At 40.9% G+C, this 22,891-nt stretch overlaps 1 protein-coding gene across 1 annotated transcript in view; it reads left to right on the top strand.

Annotated features, from left to right (window-relative positions):
- The first annotated feature begins 3,854 nt into the window (after positions 1–3,854).
- LOC105834198 (mucin-5AC) overlaps positions 3,855–22,891 on the top strand; it is a 45,081-nt gene continuing 26,044 nt past the window's right edge. Inside the window, exon 1 of the mRNA XM_012676499.3 lies at positions 3,855–4,231. Within this exon, the coding sequence (XP_012531953.1) occupies positions 4,229–4,231 (3 nt within the window). The 5' untranslated portion in view covers positions 3,855–4,228. The remainder of the gene's footprint in view (positions 4,232–22,891) is intronic.

Raw genomic sequence — 22,891 nt, 5'->3', positions numbered from 1 at the left:
GCATTATTATTTCTTGGTCTTTCTACAATCTTTGTTATTAAAAAAAATTCTCTTGTTAAGAAAAACATAGATGCTAGTAACTTAAGGGTCGAAGCTAAGAACAATGCTTCATATTCGTCGATGTATACATTAATTGGAAAAAGAGTTTTATTTAAGACAAAACTGGAAATAACATACATTTTAATAATCTACACTGAGAAAAAAAAAGTTAATTTGACTAAATTTTCCAACTAAATTAAATTTTGTCTATTTAAGTATTTATATATTTCAATTAACTATTAAATACTTAAATTGAAATTTTTGCATTTAAGTTAAACGCATAAATTTTTGAACTGACAAAATTTTAATTTAGTTGGAAAATTTTGTCAAATTAACATTTTTTTCTCAGTGTAGATAAGAATAGAATAAAGCCATTTTATTAATTATTCAAATTTCATTATAATTTAATCTTATTAAGATAACGCACACTGGTTATAAATTTTTTGCAATTTTAATTATTAATGAAACATTACAAGAAATGTTTTTTAAAGCATGAATAGATCGAATATTCTGTGCATATTGGGTATTAAAAAGTAATAACAAATATAATGAAAATATAATGCCAAATAGGGATGGTTAGGTCGTTGAAAACGGCACGTAAAAGGGAGCATCGTAAAAGCATCCGTCGAGCCAGTAAAAGCACACGGTTCGATCGTTAGGAAAGCGACCGGCTGCAGACATCGACTTCGAAAGTGAGGCCTCGATCACGTTTCGCCGGTTCGCACGTAGACGCGCGCCGCGGTCCGAGCTTTGTTTTCGTCCTCTTTCTTTTTTCCCCCCCTTCGCTTCGCTTCGATCTTAGCACGACGGACGACGCGGTTCGAATCCACGACGACGCGGGCACGTTTCCACGTGCGAATCCCTGCTAGAACGAAGTCGTGCCCGATTCCGGGACGAATTCCCGACGTTATTGAAAGACGTCTACCGGATTTCTCTCGTGTGAAAAACCTTGCTGCTCGCGCGCGAGATGCACTTGTCGTTTAACGTTTCATGACAGTAGTTGGTTTAGCTTTGGATGCGAGCTGCGGCGGGCTTTAGCTTCCCGCGGGAAGTTCCGCGACGTTATAAGCGGGAAAATTTCTCCTAGCAACTAGAATCTCGTATAAGCGTGTACTGAATCTACTGATAGAAAAATGTTTAAAACAAAAGTAAATCTTTCCCGAGAGAAAGAGAGAACGAATAATGTATTTGTCACTTTTTAACACCGACAGAAAGAATTATATTCATTTAAAACAATTTCTTTTATCAATCTATGTTCATATGATATGAAATACTTGTAGTTATATCTCATTAAAATGCATGGGGCTTATAAAATGGCTTTGCCGTCTGTTAAAAAAGTTTATTAAATGTGGGGTTTTTCAATTAAGAGAGCATGATTTCTTAAATGTGTGTGTGTGTGTGTTTAATACATATTTGTGCGTCACACATTTTAATAAGATGTGATTACAAATTCAAATGATTTATTCATTTGCATATATTCGAAACTATATTTATATATGATATATTTTATACAAAATTATCTAATTGCTCATTACGGGCATCATAAATAATGATGAGTCGATGCAAAGTTGTAATGCCATTTATACAAGAGATAATTAGACTAATACTTTACGATGGGTAATTGCGTCGATAAGAGAGACATGTACATACTTAATTCTAACATTCAGGTAGCAACTTCATCGCCATACCACTTGTCTGGCATCTATACCTCAATTCAATTTCTCTCTCTCTCTCTCTCTCTCTTTCTCTCGTACGAAATTTATTGATTTCCCGAGCCGCGCCATCGCGAAACACCGTGGTTAACGTCGTGCAAATCGTTAATCGCGATCGTGAATAGGAAAAGCCAATTTAAGCCCGGGGGCAAAGGAGACCCATACTTTCCCCGTCGCCGAGATAAAATGCGCCGCAAGCCGCTCGGATAATCCTTCGTAAAATTGCATCGCGATCGATAGCGACGGGATCATGAGCGGGACGGCATCAAACGTTCAACGTGTCTTTCCCCGTTCGGGGAATCCCACGCCCCGTCACGTTTCGCCACGCGTTTGGGGACCGCGGCCGTGATGATCCATCTTCCACATTACGTGGCGTTCGTTAGCGCGCGAGATCGCGCGAATCGCTGCATCGGCCGCGGTGTGACGTGTCCCACGTGATGCCAGGCAGGCGTCCCACGGTGTATTTGCCACGTTCCTCCCCCCCGTCCTAATTCCGGCGCGCCTGAATTCCAAAGGTAAACAGACTAAACCGTTGGCGCTGTGTCGAAAGGATTTACATTTCTTTTAGAAAGGCGACACGCGCGTATTGCGGGCCCCGCGTACGGACGGACGCGCGCTTACGTGAAACGCGCCCAGGCGAATTTTCGACGAGGGGCCCGTGTATTTCTACGATGGCCCGGAGCGCCCGTCGCTTTTCCTCGATAAATCATCTTTGCCGGCGCGTGGCGCGGAGAGACGCGCGGAGGAACTTCCGCAGCTCTCGTATAGACACGACCGAAAATGTTATCTCGCGAACTGTGGTCCGAATCACGGTTGCTGTTTCCAGGTTTAATTTCCGGCGTGGAGGTCGCGCGTCAGGCAGAAGACATAGGAAGTATAGAAAGAAGAGCTCCCGCCGCGAGCGAGCGACTAGAAAATTCGCGATTGGGTTAACCCACTTCGCCGGGGCGCGAATCCGGCGCCGTTTCTGGAAATCTTACTTCCGCGATGATATTGCGCGCTTCCGATCGCGCAAATTACGGATCTAGGTAGCTTCGAACGGAGCTGAAAGTTAAGAATTACATCTCCACGGAATTTACGAAGGCGCACACGAAGGTAGCTGCTGCCGTGATGATGAAATATACAATAATAATTGAAGGCTGAAATTATCAGCTAAAAGTTATCGAAAAGTTGCAGGATTCTTCTTGCAGGTTTACTTTTCTTTTTTTCCTAATAAACAACAAAGAATTATGATCATCATAGCAAGAATTCGAATCTGTACGACTATCAGTTCGACTATTAGAGCATGTAGTCATATTCATCACACCAGTATATATAAGGAAGAACGTGAAAGGCAACAATGTGTAATAAATAATAATAATTTAAATTAAAACGCTTAATCACACAAATAAGTGATGAAACGTCGATTACAATTGGAATTGGATCTTGGTGCTAATATAATTTTATTTGTAAATCTTAAGTATTTTTAATTTTATAAAATACACAACCAGGGAGAAAGTAAAAGAGCAGGAACGAGGTACATTTTCACCGATAATTTATTTTTGTTGAATCATTAAATATGTATGTTTCGAATATATATTTACTCTTTTTTCAATAGTATTATTAAATAACGGTAAGGTTAAGTAGAATTTAAGATACACAATTGGAATTTAAAGATAACTGCAATATTAATACAATATTAATTGTTTATTTACAAATAGAACCCATCGTTGATTGCAATGTAATGAAATATTTCTATCTTACAAACAATCGATCTCTCGGCTCATCGAAAATTGATATCCCGTTCGAGTCGCGAATTTCCGCGAGTTCGGACTGTTGATTCCAATCGGAGGATGCGCGGTCGCGTATCCGCCGACGCGGGGTGGGAGGAGGGGAGGGGGATTATGCACCTGTGGGGGTTGCGGCGGCGAGCGACCCACGTCGTAGCACCGGCAAACGGCGGCGTCTACCGCGTTGAAGGAAGGGAGCGTGTGAGAGAGAGAGAAGGAAGAAGAGAGAGAGAGAGAGCGCGCGCGGAAGATACGTGGGGGTGAGAGAGAAGTCGCGATTGGTTAAACCGCTCTCGGAAAAGCCCGCCTGGCTGCTCGACCGGCCGGCACTTCGCTCAGTTCTCCACTGCGCTCCGTGTGAAGCGGAGCTTTCGAGATATATCTCCTCTCGCTCTCCCTCTCGCTCGCCGCGATCCGCGCGGGATCGATCCTTCGATCGGGTTCCCGTACTTCCCCGTGCGAGTGTGCCAGTCACGTTCGCCAAGGAAATCGTGAGAGGACGAAAGGCGGCGATATCTCGATCTAGCCGCCTCTTTCGAGGAGAGCCCGTGAAAGGGACAGGCGAAAAGGGTTGAAAGGAAAAGACGACGATGTGCGAGGGAAAGCTGCTGCGAGTGCTCTAGGACGAGAGGACCCGAACTGACCGAGCGAACATCGGACACTTTCGAGAAGGATCCTTTCGGGAAAGAGTGCGACTTCGGAGTAATCATGGTGAGTACTTTTATTATTGCTTTATTATTATTTATTATTGAGTTTTTTCTTGGACGATTTAGGAAGTTGTCAGGGTGAAATTTTACAATCTTTTATTCCGGACGATTTTTATATTTCCGAGGGCGATTTTGCAAACAAAAAGAAAATTACTGTTAGTGTTAAGCATTGACAAACATAATTACAAACATAATAAATAAGGATATCAGTAATCATTAGATTTTTATTAGATATCCTTATAATACATACGCACAACGCTAGTGTATGTTATAATTCTTCTTTAGCGATGATATCTTTTTTTGTGAAAATATTGTTCTCTCGTATTTTTATTTCGCTGTCACGTTTTATACGCGATTGAGATAATCCCTTGCGAAAATATTTCTTTTCGCGAAAGACGATTTACACAATAGGCGGGTAGATGCATTATCTGTTCTTGGAAATTCTCTTGGAAATTAGAGAACAAAGCTAAAGTAGACTATATTACAAGTACAAAGTGGTCAAAGCAAGCCAACGAAGCGCAGTCGGTGCTCGTAAACTTGCATGATGCTCTCTGTGCATTTAAGGGATGATAGGGGAAAATTAAGGAAACCTCCGTGTACACTCTGTACATTCTCTGGCTTTGTCAAGACTACACGTCCTTAATTTAAGTGCAAGAGGCCCCCCCCCCTGAGCCTGAAGCTTAATGCTAAAGGTACTCGACGTTTAGTCCCGGCGGATCTTTCGGTGAAATTTCAGTTGGAAATATAATCGGGCAGAGAATTACGTGGTTAACCAACTATAATAATACGATTATTCGGGTCACTCTTAGCGCGACACACTTATCTCTAGAGGCTATACCGGAACCAACAATTTTCATCTACTTTCCGTCCCGACGAGACTCCTCCTTATTCCCAATCGACGAATTATTCAAAAATTTTAAAACTTTACTTACGCTGATCAGCAAACTTGTTACCGAAAGGTTATTTGTGTATTATAGATGTAGAACACTTCTATATTCGAAACAATGCTAATGTGAGGCGCGCGATACTTGACTTGGCAGATTTTAAAGAGAGGATATTCGTTTTATAATAGGAAATCAATACGTTCGGCTAAGGTTTTCACGAAGATACGAGAGTCATCCCTCGGTCTCATTCGGCATATAGGTCACGTCGTTCTCGCTAATTTTTATTATTCAAACGGAGAAATGCGTCGTTCTCTGATCGACGCTACGTTACTCCGTTCTTTCCTCCGCGAGGTCGATCCATTTCCTAATCCAGATTTTGCGCTATTCATAGACCGCCAATCGGTGGAATCGATTCGTATCTGCGTTCGTGTACGTTGGGTAAGGAGAAACTTTGACAGCGTGCTCTCCGATGACTTTGACGTCGATCTTATTAAGCGGAGATGTATTACGCACGGTCAACAAGGATTGCGAACCTGTTGTATTACATGCGTGCGTGTGTGCGTTGTATGTGTAGGTGCGTTTGCATGTGTTACAAATCGTTGCGCTACCGCGGCTCTTAATAAGCCTGAAGCGTTGAATTCGTTGCACGCGTGACTCGATGGCTTTTCCGTGACTCCGTCGATTTCCGAGCGAAAATCCTGGACGAGGCGTCATCTCGTCATCCGGGGAAAGCGATCAGAAAATTGGGCTAAGTCAATATTATCACACGCGGTTTTATATCTTCGTCTCATTTTTTCCCCATTATTTCTCCCCATATTTATATTTATAAAAAAAAAGAAACGTTTCACCGCCGTTATACTTTGAGCGGGATTTTAGCAGATTTGAATGTCAAATAAAAAAATCGAAGAATTTTAGTTAAATTGTAACGAATAGTTTTAACTTGCTGACAACATCCGACTGTTGTAGTCGAAAATTCCTGTGCATTTGTTGAAAGGTGCAAAGGGTGTGAAATAAAAGTGTTAATATGGAAAGCTGCATTCCGCGCTAACGTATTCGAAATGCCCAATCGATTTGTCGTTGTGTCGTTCTCTCTCGCCGGGGGTATATTTTATGTATGGCGTTCGGCCAGTAAGACAGTGGGACTGCGGTATGGGTGCAGGAATGTAAAACGATGTAACTAGTTATGGAATTCTAGTCATTCCTGATGCATTCAGACCGAAACACCCACCCGCGTTGCATTTCTAGATTTGCGGTTCCACTTGCCCGTGCATCCTTAATCGGTTCGGTTTGCGGGTCTATTGATTCCTGGCGTTAACCGGATCCCGAATTCAGAACGCGAAATCGCCCCTTGATTGGCATTAATCACGGCTGCGAGTACGCTCGCGTCGCCTACCAGTTCCCGTCACTCATTTGGATACCGTCCACATTTATACCCGGTACGATTTATTCTTGAAACTGCTATAGAATTCTCTCGTCGGTACGGCACAAAACTTGACGAAAGTCTACCCTTGCTTAACGTTAATTAAAGTTTACCGTAGAAAGTTCAGGATATCAAATTATTCAGAACATGAAAGATTACATCACAAACTGCGGGGATGAAACGATATTAAATATGAATGTCGGGGATATTCGTTGAGCTCGATAAAATTCTACGGAGTACAAGAGATCGAATTCCCGATAAATTGAATGAGAGTGGAGCAGAAAGAGCAAAGAATACATCAGGTATAAAAAGAGCGCAAGTGTTTAATTACATCTGAAGACTATTGGCATTGAGAGCACATAAGCCACTTTGGGAGCAAATAGTGCAGAACAAAATGATAATTGAAGTAACATTTTCAATTTTTATTTAAGTATATACTTGTAAATAAAGAATACTGACATTTTGTTTGTAGATAATATTTTTTAAACAAAAGCGCAAAGTAAAACTTTTGAAACGTGAATGCAAACTAGGACGTTTCTTTTGTCAGATGATATAGCAATTTTTATGATACTGTTTTGCAATGGTTAATGTTTTTGCAACGTAATAAAAGATGAACCGGGAAATTAATCCTTGAAACTGACGGAGGAGTTAATTAGAGGATAAAATCATAAACTAAAGCCTTCGGCACACGATACGATTTTTCATGCTAACACGCATACGAGGCGTCTTACGATTGGATTACAATTTGGATTACAATTGGTAATATGATCATTCGAGCCAATCAGGACACGTAATAAGATGGCTCGTATGCTATCTAGTATGAAAAATCGTATCGTGTGCCGAAGACTTTAGTAATAAAATATATTTTAAGAAAGAAAAATAACAATTTATACACTGAAAAAAAGTAATATATTCAATAAGATAGGTAGTTGTGGGCTGCCAACTACAGATATATTTAATACAATAATATATGCTACTGCAATATCAACGTTGTTCTTGCATTAACAGCAAATATTATTGTATTGAGTATTATATGTAGTTGGCAACTACATATGTTGTTTGTTATCTTTCTTTTGCGTATAAAAAATATTAGAAATTTATTTCAAATGGAATTATGTTATGAAAAGAATAGACCGCATATGTATATTCCTTGTTAGTAACAGAGAACAGATTTCTTTATTTCTTTATCTGTCCTAATTATCTAAGCGGATCATGTTTTTATTAATATTAATTCAATTCAATGTTTAGTTTCCGAGAAAAGAAAACAAATTTTATTCTCGCTTTTAAAGAATTTATTTTTAACAAATTCTTTAAGTACCTAAGTAAATTACATTTTTATCGGTGTCAATGTAGTGCAGTTTTTGCAGTGTAAATTGATCTTTCTAGTAATAAGGGAGCGTCAATATTGTCGGTCTTTCCCTAGATTTTGATTAAATAAAGAATATATACGTAACGTGCATGCCGCGAAACACGTACGGCGTAGCAGGAGTTACCCGGAGAAACTCTGCATTAAAGGATAGTGTACCGCCGTTGGTTTACACTCAGTTTAAGATTGCCCCTGCGTATCTCTACGTTGCGGTAACGTTGCGAAACTTTGCGCGTTCAAGTTCTTCGGCCGGGTAAAGTGCCACCCAATCTCGGCGTCGCGTCTCGAATCTCCCCGCAGCGCTTGTGTGTGTGTGTGTGTGTGTGTGTGTGTGTGCAAAGCAGCTTTCGGCGGTTGTTTCCTCCGTACGTACCTGTGCATCGCGTCGTGAACGATTGTGCTGTTGCTAAACCGCCCGCTAAACTCGCTCGGCGGATTGGATCATACGTGCGACATAAAGCGCGGTATAGAGAAACCGCCGCTAAGCGAACTGGGTCGGGCACTGGGGGTTCCTTTTTTTGTCGACCGCAGCTGCGTCGCGATGCCGCCACCCTTGTATCCAATCTGCCGGCTCTCCTCGTGCGCACGAAATTGCATCTGTTTCATCGGCATTCAGGAAGAGTGCCAAAGTTCGATCTCGCTCCGATCGCCCATCCCGCCTTCCGCCGAGGAATCCGCTCGGCGTTCCTGCGCTCGCTGCCACGCGAAGGATATGGGGTCGGTCATACGGAATATCAAAAGGACCCCGGGCTCCTTTCATCGGTGAGAATTTTCGGAATTTTACGGCGCGCGCGACATTCATATGGATATTCCTGTGACACTTTAACAAACCGCGCTCGCGTTTTTCAACGCCGCTCCTCGTAACTCTGTTATGGTTCCGTCGTCATTGGGGATTGAAATTAAAAATAGCAAAATGAATTGATTAAATTAAATTATTTACAGATTTGTACGAGTTATGAAATCAGTACTGAAATTGCTTTCGCTGTGGAAAATCGCGGCTTCGAGTTCGACAAAGTTGATCTAAAATTTCGTACCCTGCCAAGTCCAACAAACGGATATATTATAATTTCACGGGAAATTCGCCGGCACAAAAATTTACCGAGAGAATCGAGTCAGGCGTACTTCCGATTTTTAATGAGATTATAATAATGCGGGATTCGGCTGGAAGCCGAGATTAATTAAATATTTGCGCAGTTTCGCCAGGGGCGACGAACTATAAAATACGTACAAAACTACGCATATTTGCCAGCTTCATTAAACTTCCGCCTGTGGAATAAACGGGAAAGCAGGGCAGTAGCGGTAATGGCACCCGATAATGGCATTGTAATGTCGTCAAATATTTCATAAGCCTTTCTCGAAAATTTCATACGTACGAGCGTGATATCGCCGCGCTTATTTGGCTGCGAGATTATTTTAGTTTTCGGAAAAATGTACACTTCCGTCGAGAGAAGAAAAGAAAGAAAAAAAAAAGAATTGTGCCGCACACAGAGTGCATATTGCGCGTTTTATTAATCGGCTGTCTGAAATGTGCTCGCTCAGCGCTTCAGTGTGAAGCCGGTTCGTAAATTTTAATTAAAAATCATGCCGCGTGATAAGATGATGCAATGTCGGCTCGCGCAACGCTGCAAAAAATAAGAGAGGGCGAAGAAAGATTACTATTGACAATGCCGCTACATTCCTCGAGTCACGAACTTAATTACGTTTAACAAACTACATGCACAGTCCGCGCCTTTACGCTCGCTAGTTATTATTACGCTACAGAGAGAATGCAGCCGGGAAAACATATGGAGCGCAAGAAAATTTACACTCTTCGTGTTTAGCTGCCATCGCCATTCATATCCGCGCGTACCGTCGTCCAAACGTAATTCTTGAGGTAACTTTATAAGTTAAAACTCGCCATATTCTATACGTGACGACTATCTCCGCCAGTCATTTCTGCCACTCGTGGCTTTTCTTTCTAACTTGAAGTAGGGTTTTTTTTTTTTTTTAGAAATACGACTCTTATCGCGTAATTAAGAATTAATTTAGTAGATATACAAATTTTGATAACGGCTGAATTTTTTATGTTGCGTAAATTCAAAATTAAATACACGTTTGAACTCGGCTTCTCGGATCTCTCAAACATTATTTAAGACTTAAGTAATGTTTGAGAAATCCGATAAGCCGAGTTAAATGTTAAGTTATTGACTTTTGCATATACGTAAACCGCATGCTTATCGCATGAACTAGGATTATTGCGATTAATTATTGAGGCATCCGTAAATTAATTATGTTTACTACGATGTATATCTATAAATTAATAATAATCTTCATACCTGTTAAATCGGCACTTGTCTTTTAACACTGTATTATTTTAATAACTTGCAATTTTTTATTTAGCTCAGATCATGCGACAAATATGTATTTAAGAAAAGTCGATAACTTTGTGCCAGCCGACTTGAAAAATGTGTTTTTATAAGTTTATTAATAAATAACCAATAAGCATTTAGTCACATCAAAATTTTCATAGATATTTACTAAAAATATTAAGTATAAGCAAATGTATGTAAAAGCATATGGGAATATGCAATAGTTTTTTCAAGTTCTCAAAAATGGGTCACTCTCTTTTGCTTTTAGACTAGAATATCGTTAATATATTCCACATAATATATTATCGCGGGCATCGAGGCCCTGATGATTATGCGTTACCCCAATTCCAAACTGTATCCCCTTCGCGTTACCGCTATCAAGAGTTATCAAGGTACATCCGAACTCATTGCTACATAAGCGCGCGTAATGTATCCCCCGCTGACACACGCTCACGCACACGCACCGTCAAAGGCTATTCTCGGTTTAATGTACGGTGTCCCATAAGATGCATATATCTCCCTTTACAACCAGGAAGCGCGGCACGGTCTCTTTACACCCAGCGGTATTCATAAATCCAACAAGGAGACTCGAAGGAGAGGGCTGGGAAGGAGGTGGTAGGTAAAGGGAATGAGAAACGCCGGGCCCCCCCGCGCGTCGTCGTTGCCCTCGTGTCTCTTTACGCGCGGCGCCGCCCGACTCGTCATCCTCGTATTTATTATCGTTCTCTCCGGGGCCGGGGAGGAGGAGGGGTGATAACGTCGGGCGCGCGGGCGTGGTGATCCTCTCGATATGGATTCGCCGTCGTCACCCGCCGTGACGAGCGAGCGGCGAATCCTCGCGCGGGTGATACGAGCGAGATTGCACCGCGCGCGCCGCGCCTCGCGCGGCATTATCGCGACGGATCTCCCGGCGCCGATATGAGCCCCCGACGATATGAAAGTGTCCGGGAATATACGCGGGCGACTTCGCCCCTCCCCTCCCCCTTCCCCTTCTTCACCCTCGTCGTGAAGGAGGGGAACAAGTTCGCGGAGCTACGGGGATTACGGGAATGCGCGATATCGGGGTGGCTGTTGAGAATTTTCTCGTTACGCGGGGAAGCCACCGCTAGCGAACGACCCGCTTATCGTCGCCGCTGTCCGCCGAACGATCAAAACGCGTCTTGCGTTGATTGCACCGTTGCACACCTTCACGCTCTCGTTCCCCCGTGAGCCTCGCGTGCCATTCGCTTGTTTGCGCCGGTCTACTCGCATTTGCATTCGTCCGCTTAATCAGTCGTAAGGACCCCCTCTTTTTTTTTTTTTTTTTTTTAAATATCGAGAGGTTTTAGAGGACGCTCGTCTATTAGCGGATTTGCCGGGAGACGTTATCATTTGAAAAGAGTAATAACTTCCATCTTCCGCTTATTTATTTCGACGGCAGTTACAGTTGATAAATTTATACGTCGTATTGCTTTATCAGCAGACGCTCGACGACATTTAATATCCCGCTTCTGGTCTTAATCCCGCCATTAGAGTATTACCACTCGATATGGAGCTCGCTTTTAACGTTTAAGCTTCTTAGACCTCGAGCGAATGTAAAGCCGATTTCTTGTCAATTTTTTTTTCCACTTCGTTTTTCAGTTCCACTTGTCATACTCGCTGTCATTCGCAACTATTTCCCCCCCCCAATTTTGTGAGTCCCCTGCTGGCAGTATTTTAACGAATGACTAGTACGTCCGTTTCTAGTCCGAGTTATCGGGATCGATGGTGCTATATAAACTTTTCCAACACAATCGCTCCGCCAAGCTTCTTCTACAATTAATTATTCTGGAAAAGATATTACTTTTATTGTCAGTCAAATGAGCTTTCCAGAGCTCGTATTTAAAGATGATGAATGAATAAGGAAACAGTCCTCCTGTCTTCATCAATCCAGTCCGCGGGTATTCCCCGCTTTACTCGAAGATGAAACTTCGGTCGATCGACTTGGCAAACCGTGGCGAAGAAATTTATAGGGGGAACCGTAGCCAATTATTTCGCCGTATTTACATTCGCGGGTGGAATCGCGTGGGGGATTTGATCGCGATGGCGTCCGTGAAATACCCGGTATTTTGTCATGAACTGGAAATATAGTTTATACGCGAATGAAATTTTTTCTCTCCCCGCGAGCATGTGGCGGCGGTGGTCAATTTATTTTCCTTATTATTATTTTGCGGCGGCCGTGCGGCGGAAACTCGTGATTTCGCCGCCGTTATTACTCAGAGAGAGAGAGAGAGAGAGACGGTTTCGTCTTCGCGAGGAATTCCAAACGCGATGAAACTCCCTCGCCCGTGCTAAAGCTCCTCCTCGAGACTTTGCGGATGGCGCGCGCGCGCGCGCGCGGGAGAACGGAGCTCAATTTTTCATTTAATACCGCACATCCTCTAGCTTCCTACTCGGTTTTTCTCCCCGCGAACATAATTTCGCGAGGCGCTCCCGCGAATTGTTCGCCCATCGGAGTTTTCCCCGAGTTCCCTCTTTAACGAGCCGGGGCTTTTCACGGGCACGTTCGCCGCGAGCGAAGCCACCGTCGAAAAACAATAGCGCGCCGGGAACAGTCAGCACGCTTGAAGAATATAAACGTTATTATTCGCTCGGATCGCAAACGGAAGCTACCTGATCCTACAATTCTTTAATGATCACGAAAAAAAAAGGGAAAGAAATGCGCGACGTTCCCGTACGGTATATTCTATCGCCTTATGCGGGGAAGAAGGTGTGTGTGTGTGTGTGTGTGTGTGTGTAAGATACCAACAAATATGAATACACGTTCCGTATTCCAACGGGTATCCAAGTCTACGACAAATTATGCCTCCAAATCTGAAGTAGCGTTTCAAGATATTCCTCGAAGGAAGGTACCACATTAGCCGATGCATTTTATGTCACGCGAGGAATTTTTCATTTAGAAAGGTAGACGATATTTTTCAAGGAAAATATATAATTGTACAAATAAGAGAGTGAGACGGTGTCAATGTTGCCGTTCATATTAGAGACGTATTGGCCGTTCGGCTCAACCGGATGACCCTCCGTAATATCGCGGAGCGGCGACTAGACGGGGAAATTATAGCCGAGTTCGACGAGCGCGCTAAAAATTTCATCCGGAGCACGGAGTTGGAGTGACCTATTTCGCGAGCGAACGCGAAACGCTGGACCGGGATAAAAAGTGTCTTACCCCGGGAGATAACCGCGGGGCGCGCGCCCAGGACAAAACAAGTTTAACTCTCGGCCACTACGGTTGAATTCGAATGACGTAAGTGCGCTACGCGAGGAGATGCCAGCGCAATAAAACTGCCATTATATTTTATTACTCTCGCGAGTTGGTAACGCAACTCCAACTCTCTTTTTCATTTTTTTTTTTTAGCGTCACGACGAAATAGGGAAAACGGCTAACTGTTGCAAACAGCGGCCACCGTTGCAAAATTTTTCTAGGTATTTTACAATCTCGAGGTACCAGGAGTACATTTGACTATGTCGCGGCAGCGGTGGATTAAACAGAAACGGCAAACTGCGAAGAATTTCTAGAGGGCGCGGGTATTTTTTCGAACCAGCGTAAACCAACCGACATAAGTTAATTTTCTGAATTCGCGCAGTACGCGCTTTTAGAAGAGCAGCAGTTTTAATTTGAGTGGAAGTCATGTCGGGTATTTCAGGTTTCTAAATAAATTGAAGTTTTATATGTCCTTCTTTGTTACGGGATAATATTGCAGGATAAAATCCCTATAACAAGTACTTTTGCACTTTAAGAAATTCAGCAAAAATTCCGCCAATTATGTTTTGAAAGGATTCTTAAGAAATTATTAGAATCCCTTTGTATCACTTTGGAAATTCGTATGATACGTCTCATTTGCTGAATACGTTATTCTCGTTTGCTATTTGCCAATCCAATTAGTGTGCCTAGCAGGCGAGCACATAGTTCTAATCGTTGCCAGGGATGATATCGACCCTCTAAAGATCTTTCGAGTGTAGCGGGTCAAGAGACTGTCAGGAGTGCAGATCGATTTTCAGGCCGAACCGGGCGTGTCGACAAAAATGAAAGGACACGTTGTTGTTTCTCGTGTTATTTATAGAAGGACCTGGAGTCCTGTAAAACTTTCAAATATACGAGAGAAAAGTTTTTTACCGTATAGTCTCACGTCAATCGAAAAATCGATAATTGGAAGACCAATAAGTTTTTCATATAGATAGAATAACTGTCGCAATTGTTGCTACTTTAAGCACATAGTGGCAGTTGACGTGCTTATTTTATCGGTTTTTATATATATATATATATATATATATATAGAATAAATCTTCTTTTTTATCATTGTCGAGTAACAATTTTTATATGCACAAAGTAATAACTCGAAAACCAATTGATTATATTTAAATAAATAAAGAAGTAATAAGGTATGAAAGGAAAGTTATTTGTTAGTCTTATATTGTTAGTCCTACCAATCAATACTGCTTCTCCCTCTTCCTCGATTACTGCAGTATTTAATATTGCCTCTGTATTTACTCTGCTACGTATTTATACTTATATTTATATATGTAATAATTTTAGTTTAACATTAAACATTTTTAGTACATAATGCTCTTATACTTTTTATATTAATAATCCGTAATGGAAAAAAATGGCAGTAACTGGGACACTGAAAGTAATCGAGACAGTTTTTTTATCAATATCTTCGAACACTCCGCTCTTGCTTGTTCTTAAAAATTTCGTTATACCGAGCAGACTGTTCGAACGAGATATTTACCCTAACAAAATTTGATTACGTTTCCGAGCGTTGTTGATACAACGAAATTTCAATATTACAAACTCAATTTGCAGTTTCGAGTTTGTTGAGATTGCATTTATATTCTACATTCTTATACGTTACGGCTCAGTTTTGGATCCGAACCGCATGAGATGAGAAACTATATTTTCACATTTTGTATTATTTTTACTGTGATTTTATCTTGTATGTTTACTATCGTATATTCCATATTGGTGTCTAATTTCAATTAACTTAAATAGAGCCATCGTAATCAGATAGAGAAAACTATTTTACTGCAATGTAGTGCCGAGGTGAAACGATTCTTATATAGTTTATTAGACAGCGACGCGTTCGCAACAATTAAGTTTTCCTAAATCTAATATCTCAATTTCGGTTAACGTTCCTCCTCAATTTTCGCAACAAGATAGTGGGGAGACGTGCGGTAACGTGGCTTCTTCATTTACTAGGACTATCGATCCTACACTCGTTAAGGTGACATTAGATTAGCGTTAAGTACTCGGGCACTTAATAATTTTGCAAACTTCCCATCACATTACCAGCACAAGCGAGCTCTGCAATATTTGCTATTACTCATGATAATATCTTCGAGCTAGATGTAATAAAATTAGGTGTAATATGGCTTAAATATACAGTGGCTAAGAGACAAAGGCATTAGAACATTAATTAATTAAAGATTAAATCCCGAGCGTGTGTACGCATGTGTAGAAAAGTGTATAAATATGGCTGTCCATTTGAATCGTCAAAAACTTTTTGACATTAAAAATCTGAAATAACACAGTTTGAATAAGAATGAATTAATGAATTTGATATAAATTGATGCAAAAGAGAAAATGTAATATTCGGAAATTTTTTAAATATTTATTTAATATGTATGAAAAAATAGATAAGAAATATTTTATGCAGCATACAGTTAGGAAATTAATTGTATGGATGAGATATGAAAATTTATTGTATGCTACAAATTTATAAAATGTTATAATTTTTAAGAGAAAATTCGATTGAAAGTGGGAAATCTTACCAGTAATCCATTTCCATGAATAATGTGCTTTTGAGATTTATAGCATAAAATAAATTTCCAATATCTGGACAATTAGTTTCATGTACTGTACAATAATTTTTGTAATAAAAAAGCAATCTATATTTCCAAATGTATAATTCCCGCGCATCCATTGGAAAATCGCCGCTTTTACGTTCTTGTTGGCACGAACGATATTTGATGTTGCGTGTAAATATTCGTAACGTTATGCAACTGGAACATATACGCACGTACGTTGGCCTCACGAAACGAACTGGATTAATGCTCCTGTCCACGGATGGTCGCGCATTACGATGCAATTCACGCAGATCGAAACAATAAGCCCGATTGTGTACTGGAGTAGCACGCGAAATTAACGAAGACAGGTGCTGCGCACGAAATTTCGAAATTTAAAATTTCATATACTGGGATTCGTACAAACGTTACCGATAATAATTCACATTGACGCGTGGATCGCGATCACTAACGCTCTGTCAGATCGAATTAATATATCAAAAACTGAAATTGACAAAGAGGTTCACAGCGAAATAATTTTAATGCTACGCTTGTAGATTATCGATTTACGATACCAGACTAGCAACTGCCAATTGAACAAAATGCTGTAATTATTAACGATGCATCCTGATGATTTCAACCGATTGATTGACACCGTGCTATCAAAATATCAAGTAACAGCAGATTATACGGACTTTTAAGCCTGGCACGAGAAATACACACAAGGAAATAGCGATTTTCTTGAAGTATTTAAAATTTTAACTTGAATACAGATCTAAGAAAATAATTTTGTTGGACCATCAAAATAATTATGAAGGATGTTCAAGCACGACGAGCAATGCCCTAAAAAGTTTTGACATTTTAGCAATCAGATGAGCGTTTTACATAATTATTTTGATGGCCTCGTAAAATTACTTTCGGATCTATATCTAGTTAAATGTTTAAAAACTTTAGCAAAAAAAAAATAGTACTTTCCGTGTATAAAAAGTAGAAAATCCAGAATTAATGGATATCAAATTTATTACGTGAGATTCCGTGTATACAAATTAGAAATCTCCAAGACTAATGACATCAAATTTATTACGTGAGATAATAGCGATATATCTTTCATTCGATTGTAAAGGGCTATTATGACATAATATTACGTCTAATAAAAATAGAAATACACACATTTTCACTGAAAAATGGAGATTTATGCCATTTTATGTGTTATCATAGATGTTAACTTGGCATTTATTGCAATTTTATGTGCCCATTATTTTTCTCTCCAACGGTATAACGGCACCGTGAAATAAATTAGGGATAAATGTCCGTAGCATATCTATAAATTTTATTCTCGCTAATTAGAGAGAAATATACTACGTAAATATATTAATTATTATTAATGGTAATTAATAACGATCCCATACACCGTCGCTTTTGCGACGCATGCAGCAAAAGTCGATAATTAAAATTACAAGTTACCATTTATATATCATTATGTACATTGCATTTTCAATTTGCATTTTCGTACGAGTCTCACATAACTTTCGACGTACTGTCGCATTTTTCGAGCGCCATTAATTCCACCTTTATAGAAATAGCAGCGTTTTCGTGTAATAATGAAATTCCTGTTGAAAAGTATGGCGCCCCGCGTATCGCAATTAGAGTTCCGCGAAGAAATAACTTAATTAGCGATTTGCCGGCGAGCCGCATTGAATTTGCCGCCGGAATAAAGCGGAATCGGCGGCGGAACTGGCGCGTGGAATTTATTTCAATGCGTCACGTCGATACCGCTCACGGGAGCCCATATAACTTTCGTCATTCTTTCAATCAGACGGTGGACCACCTAGAAAAGAAACGGAGAAATCCTCGTCGCTGGAAGGAGCGAGAACATGTAAATCTTGACCCCCATTCGCGGAACGAGATTCTGACAGAAGTACAGGAAATCCTTGCGAACTGCGTGATTCATTTACTTGATGATCTAACTACTAGGTGATAATCGAGGTATTTTTTCTTCTTCTTTCATCGGCTTGTTAACGATGGTTCGTTAATCAACGACAATGAATTAATAAACGACAATAACGAACACGGGAATCTTTTTATTAAGGCCATTCTACGTTAACACGCAAAACACAGGTCGGCAAACGCGAACGCGACAGTCTATCACGAGGTATCAATGATATTATTAATAGCTTTCGTTTGATTGGCGCGTATCCGCGTTTTGCCGTCTGCGACTCGCGTTTCGCGCGAGTATATGTCTTATATGTTAGAATAGCCTTTAATACAAGTGACCCACGCGATCTTCTAATTTCTGCACGTAGACGTTTGCAATTTGTGGCGAACCTTAAGTACGTTATCAAATACGATTAGCTGAAAGCGTTTTATTACCAGCCGGCGACGGAACAATTTCTTTCTCTCTCGTTTGCCGATCTGCCGCATCGCACACTTTCGCAATTCATTTCACAGAGTGCCGTTGAAAGCGATGAGAACGCATCGGCTCCTATTTTTTTTTTGCCCTTTTTAATCTCGTTAGGCTCTCGCCGATGAAATTGCGTTAAAATCTCGTACTCGTAAATAGCGCTTACACCGCCGGCATCCCGCGCAACGTTTTTTTTTTCCCCTCCGCGTCCGTATTTTTGAGGATTAAATTTGCCTCCACACGTGCCGTTCGCACGAATCCGTTTAAAATCGACCAATACACTGCAATATTTAACAAACGGTCGAGCCACATTGTTTTTATCAACACAGCATAAAATTTATTTATTTGTCCATTCGACTGAGTTAATTGATATTGATTATACACAGAAAAAAAAGTAATATAGCCAATAACATATGTAATTGCGGGCTGCCAACTCATAAAATACTCAATACAATAATATTTACTGTTAATGCAAGTACAATGTTGATACTGTAATATTATTGTATTGAGTACATCTATAGTTGGCAGCCGCGAACAACATATCTTATATTGCATTTTCTTCAGTGTACTTTGTTTTTACTTTTGGCGATTATATTTTTCCCACTTTGAATTTATATGTGTTTGATGATATGAAATATTTTGATTAAATATTCTCGTTATTATTAGCATGAATTTAATATTTTTAGTTAATTCCTTGTATCATGTTTAAAATAATTTCATTGTGAGTTTTTAGTTACAATAATAAAACAAAGTGATAGGTAATTTTACTTCAAAACGTTGAAAATCCAATAAATTTGATCGAACGTCGAAACATCAATACACAATTCAGGGAAAGTCGTTGTTAAATCGAATTATCTACAAGCTATATTAGATAGGGGGTATGTTTCGCTAAAACAATTATTGTGTTATACAAATTAGTGTCCGTTCAGCTTCGTTGGCTTATAATTGGTTAGTTTCAAATGCATATTGTTTGAATGCTATTGTACTTGCTAGGCTTTGTACTTCCATTTATATATTTTCATCCGTGAAATCCAATCACAAAGGAATATGCGCCTTTTATATTAAAAAATAAAAATTTTATATCGAAACCCATACGTCAAACGTTTCGTTCGTCGAAGAAACTATTTCTAGGACAAAACGCAAAAAAAAATATTACGTCCTAAATATTTTTATCTTGAGAAGAATGTTCGATCATTACGTATTCTTTCGAGTTTGCATCGTTTTTTTTTTTAAATTTCATTTTCTTTCTTCACGTTCCTCCAATCACGTTTGCATCGAGTTCGGCGCCGGCGAGGCAAAGAATTGATCTCAAAGCCGATCGTGAGCTTCATCTCGACGTCCCGCCGATGCGCGGTCCCAGCTCGTCGGGGACCGACAACTTTTTCTCGCTTTTGCGGACTTTTGTTGCTCGCGCCGCGCCCGGCCTCTGCGTGAAAGATTCGTGGGACTGCAGATCGGTACGGTTTCGCATGAGCGCGCGTATATATCCCGTAAGCCCGGGCCCCGGCACGATGAAAATTTCATCGCACGCGAGGAGAGGCGAGGCAAGGTGGGCCCGGGCCCAGCGGCCTGCATACGTGATACGCCTTCGTAGTTAATATAGGCCGGTTGCATTTCGCGACGATGCGTGGCTTCCTCGTGACGCATTTTTGCGCCCGCTCACCGGGGGACCGTCTCTGACGCGCGTGTGGAAAGAAAAGGTTCGTGTAGAATAAATGTTTGAAAGGAAAAAAAACGGCTAACTTTTGGATTAATTACAGTCGTATAGAAAGAAATTAGCCTTAAATCTACAATGGTCTCACGTATATGCAGAATATGAAATCTTTAATGAATTTAATAATCTTGAACAGACATAATTTGTTTACATGCACCCATAAAGAAATTTTGTAGTTTTATTGAGGGGAATATATTTATCTTTACAAATAATTTTTTTGCGAAGAGAAAGAAGTATTGGGCAGGGAATAATATTTTCGAACCAAAAATTAGAATTTTTCAATACTATTGTTGTCGAAAACGATTATATATATTATATAATGTGCTCTTTAGATGACTATATTAATATTAAAAATACAATATTTTACTGAAATTTAAGATCAAACTCTTTGAAAAAGATTTTATAACGTTGCTTACATATGAGACAATAATTGTTAAGTTGATTTTTGTGCAGAGATTTGAAAACAGAATAAATTTGTTGAACTTAGTTCTTTTATCAAATTTTAATTTCATTAAAATTATAATAAAAGTTTGCGCGTATGTGAGTAATTTTATAGAAATATCATACATTTTTACATATGTAAAATGTTTTAGAAATATCTACTTTTAACTGTGCACATATTTATGTCTCATTATATATTATTCAACTCATTAAATTTGTAATTTAAGCTACATATTCACTGCAAGATGAATTTAAATAAAGCGCATACATTTTTTAATTCTATAAAATTGAATAAAATTATGCGCTCTTTTACTGCTTCTGCTGGTTAACATTTTCTCTCTTTCTCTCGCTATCTCTCTTTAGCTCTCACTAAATTTTTCCATCATTAGACCGAGAAGCGGAAGGTTTCATGTAAAGGTGCAAACTATAAATAGCGCTGGAAAATAATTCGTTTAAATGATGTCTGGGGAAATCTCTCGAATGTTAAGGAGATTCTTGGAAAAGGCGCTTAACCAACATGATGAATGAGTCCGGAGTGTGTTTTTGCAATTTTACGACGCGAGGAAAAATTAGTGGCGGGATAAGCAGTTTTAATTGTTCCGCCGCATCTCTATTAATTAACGGTGCGATCGTCCGTTTTCATCTCGCGGGGAGAAAACGTATCGCGAAAAATTAGCGATAAGAGCGCTTGGGAGGGCCGGGAGGCCCGGCGTTACTTTACACGGTAAGCGGGTCACACGGTCGGGCGTTAAGCGCGGCTGTGGCGGAATGTGGCGAGGGAATTAAAGGCGAATCCTGTTATATCCTCCCGCAAGTAAATGGCCACTTTTCGCCCGTAAGTAGTCTCACGATTATCCGCGGAGTCATTAAATTTGCAGCGGCCCGGGGAGGGCCGAGGTGGCGGCGCGAGGAGGAGTGGAGGCTACTCTCCTCTCCTCTCCGTTGTGGATTCAATATTAGAGCCGCACTACGAAATAAAAGTAAACGGGGGAAGAGAGAGAGTGTGTGGAGAGACGGGTAACGAGGTAAAAAATACTGGGCCGATCGTATTAACCGCGAGGAGGTAGAACATTCGCGCGCGCGCGCGCGCGCACAAAAAAAAGGAGAAAAATACACTACTGGCGATGATCTGGATTAGGTTTGCTTTCGGTTTTGTAGCCGTTCCAATTTGCGATAAAAGTCATTAAGCCGCACGTCACGACGCGAAGATCGACGAATTTTTAATGGGGAATATTTTGCGAATAATTTTCCCGTAACGAATGCACGTTACATTATAGATTTGTATATTCAACGAGAGAGCGATGTGTTTCAACAAATGACGTATCGCATTAAATACTCGGTTAAAAATGCAAATATTTGCTTGCGACGAAAAAAAGAAAAAAAAAATAGCAAAACCAGTTATGACAGGTGGCCGATATTACTATCCTCGATTGACGTTGCCTTGCAACGTTACGACGTTTTACAATCGTATTCCATCGGATTGCCATATAAACGCATTAAAAGCCCCGTCAGAGCTCTCCACGTGCCAGATCGTATAGTTTTTGCATGATTATCGGAACGCGACGTAAAATATCGCGGATATTTCCGGTCTCGCGAGGCGCGCAAATCGAGGTTTCGCTCCTCCCCCTCCCTCCCCCCCTCCCCACGGGTTTTATTAATATACGGGATAATCTTGAAATTGCATCTCGCGTCGCGATCGCGCGTTCTCAATCTGGAACCTCCGAATTCCCCGCGGGAGGGGCTTCCGGTTATCAATTCCCTAGTTTCGGGATCGTTCCGATCGGCGTCGTCGCCGGGGCGAGGCGATGCGAGGAATCGATACGAGAGAAGGAAAACCACTTTCGCGTTTCATTCACGTGCGGGAATTTCGTCAGCCGGAAATTCGTGGCGTGCCACGCCGCGCCACGCCGGCCGCGATTCGCTCGCATTAATTCCCATCGACGTAGATTTGACCGTCCGTATGTACACGCATGCACGAACGGACACCGGCACGCAGACCGGCGAGCGGGTTCACCGTGTGTGCGTGCGCGTGACACGCACCTCCGACTGGCTGTGTGGTCTACATGGAGAGAAGAGAGAGAGAGAGAGAGAGAGATAAAGTGAAACCCGTGGGGCCACGCTGTCTCGGAGGCCTCGCCTCGATCCACCGGAGTCGTTTACACGCGAACTTATCTACCCGAGTTCCAAATTCGGTCCCCGGGCCGGCCGGGTACGCCACGGGGAATAGGACTCATAAATCCTAACCGTAACTTGTTATCGCAATCTGCTTCAACTTCTCTCGATCGCAAATC

This window comes from Monomorium pharaonis, chromosome 8 (assembly GCF_013373865.1).
Source record: "Monomorium pharaonis isolate MP-MQ-018 chromosome 8, ASM1337386v2, whole genome shotgun sequence".
In the NCBI taxonomy this organism is placed as follows: Eukaryota; Metazoa; Arthropoda; class Insecta; order Hymenoptera; family Formicidae; genus Monomorium; species Monomorium pharaonis.
Note: the sequence above shows the minus strand (reverse complement) of the source record. Positions and strands in the feature narration are given on the sequence as shown.